An 11569-nucleotide genomic window follows, 5' to 3' on the forward strand; every position below is an offset into this window, starting at 1 on the left:
GTAATAGATTAATATTGATTTCATGTTATTTGATGCCTGCATGTGTCAGTTCTGGCCCATTACAATACATTTGGACCATAAGAACATTGTCTCATTGCATCAATCTGACCATGTCATCTACAGAACGGTAGAACTACTACAATGAGACAATCTGACCATGTCATCTACAGAACTGTAGAACTACTACAATGAGACAATCTGACCATGTCATCTACAGAACTGTAGCCCTACTACAATGAGACAATCTGACCATGTCATCTACAGAACGGTAGAACTACTACAATGAGACAATCTGACCATGTCATCTACAGAACTGTAGCCCTACTACAATGAGACAATCTGACCATGTCACCTACAGAACTGTAGAACTACTACAATGAGACAATCTGACCATGTCACCTACAGAACGGTAGAACTACTACAATGAGACAATCTGACCATGTCATCTACAGAACGGTAGAACTACTACAATGAGACAATCTGACCATGTCATCTACAGAACTGTAGCCCTACTACAATGAGACAATCTGACCATGTCATCTACAGAACGGTAGAACTACTACAATGAGACAATCTGACCATGTCATCTACAGAACGGTAGCCCTACTACAATGAGACAATCTGACCATGTCATCTACAGAACGGTAGAACTACTACAATGAGACAATCTGACCATGTCATCTACAGAACGGTAGAACTACTACAATGAGACAATCTGACCATGTCATCTACAGAACTGTAGAACTACTACAATGAGACAATCTGACCATGTCATCTACAGAACTGTAGAACTACTACAATGAGACAATCTGACCATGTCATCTACAGAACGGTAGCCCTACTACAATGAGACAATCTGACTATGTCATCTACAGAACTGTAGAACTACTACAATGAGACAATCTGACCATGTCATCTACAGAACGGTAGAACTACTACAATGAGACAATCTGACCATGTCATCTACAGAACGGTAGCCCTACTACAATGAGACAATCTGACCATGTCATCTACAGAACTGTAGAACTACTACAATGAGTAGTGAATCATGCTTGCTTTGTTTTGATTTTCAGCTCAACTTTATTTTGTTTGTGAATATTGTGAGAGTGCTGGCCACAAAAATCAGAGAGACAAATGCTGGGAGATATGACACTTGGAAGCAATGCAGGTAGGGTTGATGTCTCATTAGTGCCTTGTTGCTTTAGTCAATCTCATTTATGTGATTTTGCAGGAAAAAACATTAGATACTGTATATACCGCTTTTCAGTAAATTTGCCTTTTATATAAATATCTTATTCTAAATGTGCCTTTGAGTTGAATCATTTTCTTTTATATTCATGATCCATGTGTTTGTGTTCACAAACCTTTCACGTCATTTACTGAGGCTGAGGATACCGGCTGTGTTATGAATTTAAAGCAGGTTCATCTGTGTTCAAAACCCTGATGAAGGCAGCTTAGCTGTTGAAATGTTGGGATTTATTAAATGTATTGCATCGTAGCCATGAGAGAATGTATATTTTATTTTCTAATATGTGTATTGGAAAAGATGAGTTGAACATGACTCCCATAATGCATTGCGGTCAGGCAAAAAGCTGCTTTTTACGCCAATACTCAGTCTGAACCAGGTGTTTGATGTGTTTGATACCATTCCATTAACTCCGTTCCAGCCATTATTATGAGACGTCCTCCCCTCAGCAGCCCCCGCTGGTCTATTAAACCCAGTTGTGGGCGGCGGGTATCCTAGCGGTTAAGAGCGTTGGGCCAGGAACTGTTTCGGGAGAGAACATTCCGTGGCTGGGGTGAGTGGGGTCCTTGATGATGCTGCGGGATGCTGCTGGACTTCCTGACTACTCTGTTCACTGCAGAGGTTGACAGCTCAGTGTCCCAGCTGCAGTGTTTGCACATGCTCTTCTCATATCTAAGTGCAAGACACATTTTGACATGCTGTGAAGCCATCCCTATAGGGCTGCCTGAGTCTTTGTTTAATTCCCACTCCTGTCTGGGGTAATGTGTTGGTTGGCAGGTCTGTGCCAAGGCTGAAGGCTGAGGGGATAACCCTCCTGTCAGTCATTAGTAAACAGACACGACATCAGATCCAGGTTGCCTCTTGAGCCGTTCCATTCCCACAGGTGTAGATAGGATTATCAGTGATAATCCTATGGTCAAAAGTAGTGCACAATATATGGAATAGGGTGCCATTTGGGATGTAGACTGTTTTCCTCTTGCTCTCTCCCTCTCTCTACTTCATCTAACTCTTTCTCTAGCTGTGATTTATTCCATTTAAAAAAACTGCTGAGTGTCTTTGAACAATTTAGATGCAAAGGTTGGCTCGATATTGATGTTAACGTGCAGATTGCAATGTGTAATCATCCTTGGCTATTGACAATTGTATCACAAATCTATTGAGGGGATTGTTTTTGGAAAGTGCTCAAGGGAGTAGTGCTTGACTCGGGCCAGAGCTCACCGGAGCGGAGTACCGGCACCTCAAATGTTCTACTGCTTGAGCTCCTCTTCCTCTTATAGAATATTACCTCAAACTTAATGCGGAACTCCTGCACCTAAATGTAAACAATACCGGCACCCAAAATGAGTACCAGCATATATCTCAGTCCAAGTCAAGCACTGCAAGGGACTGTCAGATAAAGATGGCTGCCAAGAAGTTCAATTATTTTAGCTCGATGCCAGCTGCATGTGGTTTAGCTTGACCCATGTCTTTTCCATCCTGTCCCTCTCAAACCCCATCACCACCACATGCACTTTTCCAGACACACATCGCATGCACTTTTCCAGACACGAAACGCATGCACTTTTCCGGACACGTAACGCATGCACTTTTCCGGACACGTAACGCATGCACTTTTCCGGACACGTAACGCATGCACTTTTCCGGACACGTAACGCATGCACTTTTCCGGACACGTAACGCATGCACTTTTCCGGACACGTAACGCATGCACTTTTCCGGACACGTAACGCATGCACTTTTCCGGACACGTAACGCATGCACTTTTCCAGACACGTAACGCATGCACTTTTCCGGACACGTAACGCACGCACTTTTCCGGACACGTAAATACATGCACTTTTCCAGACACATATCATGGACAGTACGCTTTCTCATACAGCCTAATGCAGGGGTGTCAAACTCAATCCCTTGTACTTGATTGATCAATCATTCATTGGTCATTGATTAAGAACTCCCCTCAGCCAGTTGTATTGATCTTAAATGGACACAATTCAAATGGAAATAACAAAAATCAGCAGACACAGCCCTCCAGAGATTGTTTTTGCCACCCCTGGCCTAATGTTTTGTATTGTATTAGATTTTTGTCTGATGCTGCACAAAGGATTCCCTCAATAGAGTGTTCTACTCTCCCTTTCACAGGAAACTGGCTAAGTCCACTCTAGTGCTGGTGCTGGTGTTCGGGGTCCACTACATAGTGTTTGTGGGCATGCCACACTCGTTCAAAGGGGTCGGATGGGAGGTCCGAATGTACTGTGAGCTCTTTTTCAACTCTTTCCAGGTGCTCGCATTCACCCCAATTGGGGATCCTGCTTTGTATTGCATGTAAAATACACATTTACATAAGTATTCAGACCCTTTGCTATGAGACTAGAAATTGAGCTCAGGTGCATCTTGTTTCCATTGATCAACCTTAAGGTGTTTCTAAAACTTGATTGGAGTCCACATGTGGTAAGTTCAATTGATTGGACATGATTTGGAAAGGCACATCTGTCTATATTGGCTCCCGCAGTTGACAGTGCATGTCAGAGCAAAAACCAAGCCATGAGGTCGAAGGAATTGTCCGTAGAGCTACAAGACAGGATTGTGTCAAGGCACAGATCTGGGGAAGGGTACCAAAAAATGTCTGCAGCATCCCCAAGAACACAGTGGCTTCCATCATTCTTAAATGGATGAAGTTTGAAACCACCAAGACTCTTCCTAGAGCTGGGCCCCTGGCCAAACTGAGCAATCACGGGAAGAAAGGCCTTGGTCAGGGAGGTGACCAAGAACCCAATGGTCATTCTGACAGAACTCCAGAGATTCTCTGTGGAGATGGGAGAACCTTCCAGAAGGACAGTCATCTCTGCAGCACTCCACCAATCAGGCTTTTATGGTAGAGTGGCAAGATGGAAACCACTCCTCAGTAAAAGGCACATGACAACCCGCTTGGAGTTTTCCAAAAGGCACCTAAAGGACATGAGAAACGAGATTCTCTGGTCTGATGAAACCAAGATTGAACTCTTTGGCCTGAATGCCAAGCGTCACATCTGGAGGAAACCTGTCACCATCTCTACAGTGAAGCATGGTGGTGGCATCATCATGCCTTTCACATTAATGACGCCGGAGGAGATGGCTGCCATTGTACTGTCCCCTAACCAATTGTGCTATTGTGTGTGTTTTTTCGCATTATTTGCAACTTATTTTATACATAATATTTCTGCCACCATCTCTTATGACCGAAAAGAGCTTCTAGAAGTCAGGACAGCGATTACTTACCCCGTACTGGAAGAATATTTTTTCAATAACGAGTCAGACGCGAAGGATTTACTCCAGACACCCGACAAGGTCCTCATCCCCGTCATTCGCAGGAGAAAGAGACGGAGATATTGGGGACATAGGTCTGGGTGCCTTGTAAGGATCTGACGGCGAGTGGGTAATCTGCCTTTACCATCGGTCCTATTAGCCAATGTACAATCATTGATAATAAAATAGATGAGCTACGAGCACGTATATCCTACCAACGGGACATTAACTGTATTATCTTATGTTTCACAGAGTCGTGGCTGAACGACGACATGAATAACATATAGCTGGTAGGTTTTACGCTTTTTCGGCAGGATATAGAACAGGTGGCTCTGGTAAGACAAGGGGTGACGGTCTATGTATAGTTGTCAACAACAGCTGGCGAGCGAAATCTAAGGAAGTCTCGAGGTTTTGCTCGCCTGAGGTAGAGTATCTCATGATAAGCTGTAGACCACACTATTTACCAAGAGAGTTTTTGTCTATATTCTTCATAGCTGTCTATTTACCACTACAAACCAATGCTGGCACTAAGACCGCACTCAATGAGCTGTATACGGCCATAAGAAAACAGGAAAACGCTCATCCAGAAGCAGCTTTCCTAGTGGCCGGGGACTTTAATGCAGGGAAACTTAAATCTGTTTTACCTCATTTCTACCAGCATGTTAAATGTGCAACCAGAGGGAAAACAAACTCTAGACTGCCTTTACTCCATACACAGAGACATGTACAAAGCTCTCCGTCGCACTCCATTTGGCAAATCTGACCATAATTCTATCCTCCTGATTCCTGCTTACAAGCTAAAACTAAAGCCGGAAGCACCAGTGACTCGGTCAATAAAAAAGTGGTCAGATGAAGCAGATGCTAAGCTACAGGACTGTTTTGCTAACACAGAATGGAATATGTTCCGGGATTCTTCTGATGGCATTGAGGAGTACACCACACCACATGTACCAGAAGCCATGGATTACAGGCAAAATACGCACTGAGCTAAAGGGTAGCGCTGTAGCTTTCAAGGAGCGGGACTCTGACCCTGAAGTTTATAAGAAATCCCGCTATTCCCTCCGACGAACCATCAAACATGCAAAGCATCAATACAGGACCAAGATTCAATCGTACTACACCGGCTACGATGCTCATCGGATGTGGCAGGGTTTGCAAACTATTACATACTACAAAGGGAAGCACAGCCGCGAGCTAAATTACTTCTATGCTCGGTTCGAGGCAAGTAACACTGAAACATGCATGAGAGCATCAACTGTTCCGGACGACTGTGTGATCACTCTCTCCGTAGCCGATGTGAGTAAGATCTTTAAACAGGTCAACATTCACAAGGCAGCAGAGCCAGAAGGATTACCAGGATGTTGCCTCCGAGCATGCGCTGACAAACTGGCAAGTGTCTTCACTGACATTTTCAACCTGTCCCTGACCTGAGGCTATAATACCAACATTTGTCACGCAGACCACCATAGTCCCCGTGCCCAAGAACACTAAGGTAACCTGCCTAAATGACTACCGACCCGTAGCGCTCACCTCTGTAGCCTTGAATTGCTTTGAAAGGCTGGCTCATATCAACACCATTATCCCAGGAACCCTAGACCCACTCCAAATTGCATACCGCCCAAACAGATCCACAGATGATGCAATCTCTATTGCACTCCACACTGCCCTTTCCCACCTGGACAAAAGGAACACCTACGTGAGAATGCTATTCATTGACTACAGCTCAGCGTTCAACACCATAGTGCCCTCAAAGCTCATCACTAAGCTAAGGACCCTGGGACTTAACACCTCCCTCTGCAACTGAATCCTGGACTTTCTGTTGGGCCGCCCCCGGGTGGTAAGGGTAGGTACAACACATCTGCTGCGCTGATCCTCAACACGGGGGCCCCTCAGGGATGTGTGCTTAGTCCCCTCCTGTACTCCCTGTTCACCCATGACTGCATTGCCAAACACAACTCCAACACCATCATTAAGTTTGCTGACGACACAACAGTGGTAGGCCTGATCACCGACAACGATGAGACAGCCTATAGGGAGTATTTTTAGCACCCCCACTCTTTTACGCTGCTGCTACTCTCTGTTTATTATCTATGCATAGTCACTTTAACTCTACAGCGGGGGGAAAAAAGTATTTGATCCCCTGATGATTTTGTACTTTTGCCCACTTACAAAGAAATGATCAGTCTATAATTTTAATGGTAGGTTTATTTGAACAGTGAGAGACAGAATAACAACAAAAAAATCCAGAAAAACGCATGTCAAAAATGTTATAAAATGATTTGCATTTTAATGAGGGAAATAAGTATTTGACCCCTCTACAAAACATGACTTGGTACTTGGTGGCAAAACCCTTGTTGTCACAGAGGTCAGACTTTTCTTGTAGTTGGCCACCAGGTTTGCACACATCTCAGGAGGGATTTTGTCCCACTCCTCTGTAGATCTTCTCCAAGTCATTAAGGTTTCGAGGCTGACGTTTGGCAACTCGAACCTTCAGCTCCCTCCACAGATTTTCTATGGGATTAAGGTCTGGAGACTGGCTAGGCCACTCCAGGACCTTAATGTGCTTCTTCTTGAGCCACTACTTTGTTGCCTTGGCCGTGTGTTTTGGGTCATTGTCATGCTGGAATACCCATCCACGACCCATTTTCAATGCCCTGGCAGAGGGAAGGAGGTTCTCACCCAAGATTTGACGGTACATGGCCCTGTCCATTGTCCCTTGATGCGGTGAAGTTGTCCTGTCCCCTTAGCAGAAAAACATCCCCAAAGCATAATGTTTCCACCTCCATGTTTGACGGTGGGGATGGGGTTCTTGGGGTCATAGGCAGCATTCCTCCTCCTCCAAACACGGCGAGTTGAGTTGATGCCAAAGAGCTCCATTTTGGTCTCATCTGACCACAACACTTTCACCAGTTGTCCTCTGAATCATTCAGATGTTCATTGGCAAACTTCAGACGGGCATGTATATGTGCTTTCTTGAGCAGGGGGACCTTGCGGGCGCTGCAGGATTTCAGTCCTTCACGGCGTAGTGTGTCACCAATTGTTTTCTTGGTGACTATGGTCCCAGCTGCCTTGAGATCATTGACAAGATCCTTCCGTAGTTCTGGGCTGATTCTTCACCGTTCTCATGATCATTGCAATCCCACGAGGTGAGATCTTGCATGGAGCCCCAGGCCGAGGGATATTGACAGTTATTTTGTGTTTCTTCCATTTGCGAATAATCACACCAAATGTTGTCACCTTCTCACCAAGCTGCTTGGCAATGGTCTTGTTGCCCATTCCAGCCTTGTGTAGGTCTACAATCTTGTCCCTGACATCCTTGGAGAGCTCTTTGATCTTGGCCATGGTGGAGAGTTTGGAATCTGATTGATTGATTGCTTCTGTGGACAGGTCTTTTATACAGGTAACAAGGTGAGATTAGGAGCACTCCCTTTAAGAGTGTGCTCCTAATCTCAGCTCGTTACCTGTATAAAAGACACCTGGGAGCCAGAAATCTTTCTGATTGAGAGGGGGTCAAATACTTATTTCCCTCATTAAAATGCTAATCAATTTATAACATTTTTGACATGCGTTTTTCTGGATATTTTTGTTGTTATTCTGTCTCTCACTGTTCAAATAAACCTACCATTAAAATTATAGACTGATCCTTTCTTTATCAGTGGGCAAACGTACAAAATCAGCAGGGGATCAGAGCCTGGATTTGATCCCGATCAAACATAGCTCTGCAGCGACGCTCTCCATCCAACTTGACTGAGCTTGAGGATTTGCAGAGAAGAATGGGAGAAACTCCCCAAATACAGGTGTTCCAAGCTTGTAGCGTCATACCCAAGAAGACTCGAGGCTGTAATCACTGCAAAAGGTGCTTCAACAAAGTACTGAGTAAAGAGTCTGAGTACTTATGTAAATGTGATATCTTTTTTTTTAATGTTAAACATTTGCTAAAATGTCTAAACCTGTTTTTGCTTTGTCATTATGGGGTATTGTGTGTAGCTTGATGAGGGGGAAAAAGCAATGTAATCAATTTTATTCAGGAGGTCTGAACACTTTCCGAATGCACTGTATTGCCCATTGCTAATAGCTTTAAAACTGTAGAAAGCAATAGTGCTGAGCAATTAGTGCTTTTTGAGGTCAAATTGGTCAAATTATTTAAAAAAATTAAAAATGATGAATGCTGAATACTATCAATCACTTAGATCATGTATTTTCAGGTAGAGATCCCTCGCGAAGCAACTGCTCCATCCCTGTTGATTGTGCATTCTTCTCTCGGTCTCCGGACAAGTAGGCACACAATGGATTATGGTCATTGTAGTTAATTACCACTTTGTCTGCTCTAAACTATGTAGAATATTGGCCTGTTGAAAACTACAACTCCCTACTACATTGCACAGTTCGGGCTTGATCTAATTTATCTCTATTCGAGAAACTAGAGTGAGAAAATGCGCATTGAGCTCACAGAAAAAAACCGGAATGAAATCAAATTCAAATAATTGAACTAATTAGTCAATTATTTGTTTAAAAAAATAACCGAAATTTCAGTTAATCGTTCAGCACTAGAAAGCAATATTGATACGATTTTAAATGTGAGAATTTGAGCATTATAGCGTAAAGGGACATTTCAATTCTTTCAGATGTTTTCTGACCTCTAATGTAGTCTTATGTCAAGATGAAACCACATCTCATGACATGTGCAAATCCAACTATGAATAAATGAATGAAAAGATGAGCACCAGATAAAACCAGGAAAGTAGATGGTGCTCATCTTTTCCATTCATTTGGGATTGAAGTGTATAGCTGGATATACACAACACAACTGATGTCGTGGGACATGGTTTTATCTTAACATTAACACTGCTTTTGAAAAAAACTAAAAATACAATCCATTGTCTTTGTTTTTCTTTAAGAGCTCTCTTTCCTGAGCACATCTTGTCGATATTATTCTCCGAAGGTCATGGTCACGTCATTTATACTGTTAGCGGGAATTTGAGCTTTCAACACATGCCTCTAACCTTCCTCGCTTTCATCTCTTCGCAGGGTTTCTTTGTGTCCATTATCTACTGCTACTGCAATGGAGAGGTGAGTAGTGTTCACCAGACCCGGCCAGAAGGTTTAAGGTCTTCTCCACTCTAGAGCTGCTGCGTTCAAGAATCTATCATGCTGGACTCTAATTAAACCAAAGTCTCATGCTCATTTGTTGCCCATCTATAAGTGTTCTAGGAACTAACCATAATGCGAGAGTGGGGGGGGGGGGGGGTGTTATTAGAACTAATGGAACTTAGTGATGTAATTTATTAAAACAATAGAACACTCATGCTGTGCGTACGCATTGTACCCATCAGTGACACAATACTTCAAACCCTGTTTGTGGGTAAGTAAGTAGGCTACCAGAAAATACCCATCGTTGCTACCGCATAACTTGCTGGTCAATACCAGGTAAATACCACTGTAAAAACAGTAGCTACTGTAAAATAAAGTGCTACTTTTCCCCCAATAATTTCTACATTTATTAGTCCTATATACAATATTTAGAGAGTTTGGTCATTTAGAACATAATGTTCCAGAGCACCCCTACTCTCGTCCATGTTCGTTGCTAAGGGACGCTTCTGGGTTGGGCTGTTTATTTTTAATAGCTTTTAAAACCTCTGAAAAAGTGGTGAAAGCGAATATGAAATTTGTTGGCACCACAACACAATAGGAACTTTGGCATTGGCAAAAATATGTATTCAAATCCTCTTGTTCTCTTCAGGTCCAGGCAGAGATCAAGAAGACCTGGACCCGCTGGAACCTGGCGTTTGACGGGAAGGGACCGGCAGCATGTGCCAACTACCGGTACGGCCTCAACCAGACCACTACCAGTCAGCCCCAGCCGCTGGCCGTGATCTCGGGCACCTCCTCTCTCTTCTCCAGCCACGTGTACCGCAGTAGCCAAGCCAGGCACAGCGTCAGCACCCACACCACCTTGCCCGGCTACGTGTTCAGCAACTCTGAAGTGGATAGCCTGCCCCCATCCATCCTAGAGGAGCCAGACGAGAGAGCCAAACAGGTGGACGACATCTCCCTCCGAGAGTCCTTACCTGTGGTGAATACCAACAGTATAGGAGAGGACTTGGAGGAGACACTGTAGAGAGAGAGTAGAGGGAAAATGGGAATGTACAGCTGACAACAATTGTGTTTTATATTTTTTGAATGACAGGACAGAGGGAAGGTAGAGCGGGAGATACACAGGAATGAGGGCCACAAACAGAAAGTGGCTGAGACCGAACTCAAGCCTCGAATTCGCATCGTCAAGGGAATACGTGGTTCGGAGTCGGCAGCCTTACCACTAGACCAGACTCCGGCAAATATCTTTGATGTTTTGCGGATATGTCACGTTCGTCGTAGGAAGGAGACCAAGGCGCAGCGTGCGTATCGTTCCACATCTTTATTAATATGTGAAACTATGCAAGACATACAATAAACAAAACAACAAACCGTGACGACAGAGGTGCAACATGCACTAACTCAAAATAATCTCCCACAAACACAAGTGGGAAAAACAACTACTTAAATATGATCCCCAATTAGAGACAACGATGACCAGCTGTCTCTAATTGGGAATCATACGAAAACCCCAACATAGAAAAAATGAAACTAGACAAAACCCCCCAGTCACGCCCTGACCTACTCTACCATAGAAAAATACGAGCTCTCTATGGTCAGGACGTGACAGGATACTGTATATCACCATATCCTTGTCTTACGCCAGATAGCGCTTAAGAGTTGCAGTTTTTTTCTATATGGTCATTGGTTATTATTTTCATGGACTGTTATTTGTCACTTCGAGTGGTGGCTAGACAATCAGTCAGGTCTGTGGCTAAACATGGACTGGAAGTGTTGCAGCTACAGACTAGTTTGTGTCTATTTCATTTGTAATGCTGAAGACAATTACAGTGCCTTCAGAAAATATTCACATCTCTTGACCTTTTCCACATTTTGTTGTATTAAAACCTGAATTTAAAATTGATTCAATTTAGATTGTGTCACTGATCTACACACAATACCCCATAA

General features: G+C 43.6%; 1 protein-coding gene across 1 annotated transcript in view; it reads left to right on the top strand.

Annotated features, from left to right (window-relative positions):
* Nucleotides 1-11569, top strand: part of LOC106575088 (parathyroid hormone 2 receptor) — a 106932-nt gene extending 95363 nt beyond the window's left edge. The window contains exons 9-12 of the mRNA XM_082964377.1: nucleotides 1074-1168; nucleotides 3386-3524; nucleotides 9557-9598; nucleotides 10269-11569. Coding sequence (XP_082820503.1) covers nucleotides 1074-1168; nucleotides 3386-3524; nucleotides 9557-9598; nucleotides 10269-10646 — 654 coding nt within the window. The 3' untranslated portion in view covers nucleotides 10647-11569. The remainder of the gene's footprint in view (nucleotides 1-1073; nucleotides 1169-3385; nucleotides 3525-9556; nucleotides 9599-10268) is intronic.

This window comes from Salmo salar, chromosome 17 (assembly GCF_965601325.2).
Source record: "Salmo salar chromosome 17, fSalSal1, whole genome shotgun sequence".
Taxonomy (NCBI): Eukaryota; Metazoa; Chordata; class Actinopteri; order Salmoniformes; family Salmonidae; genus Salmo; species Salmo salar.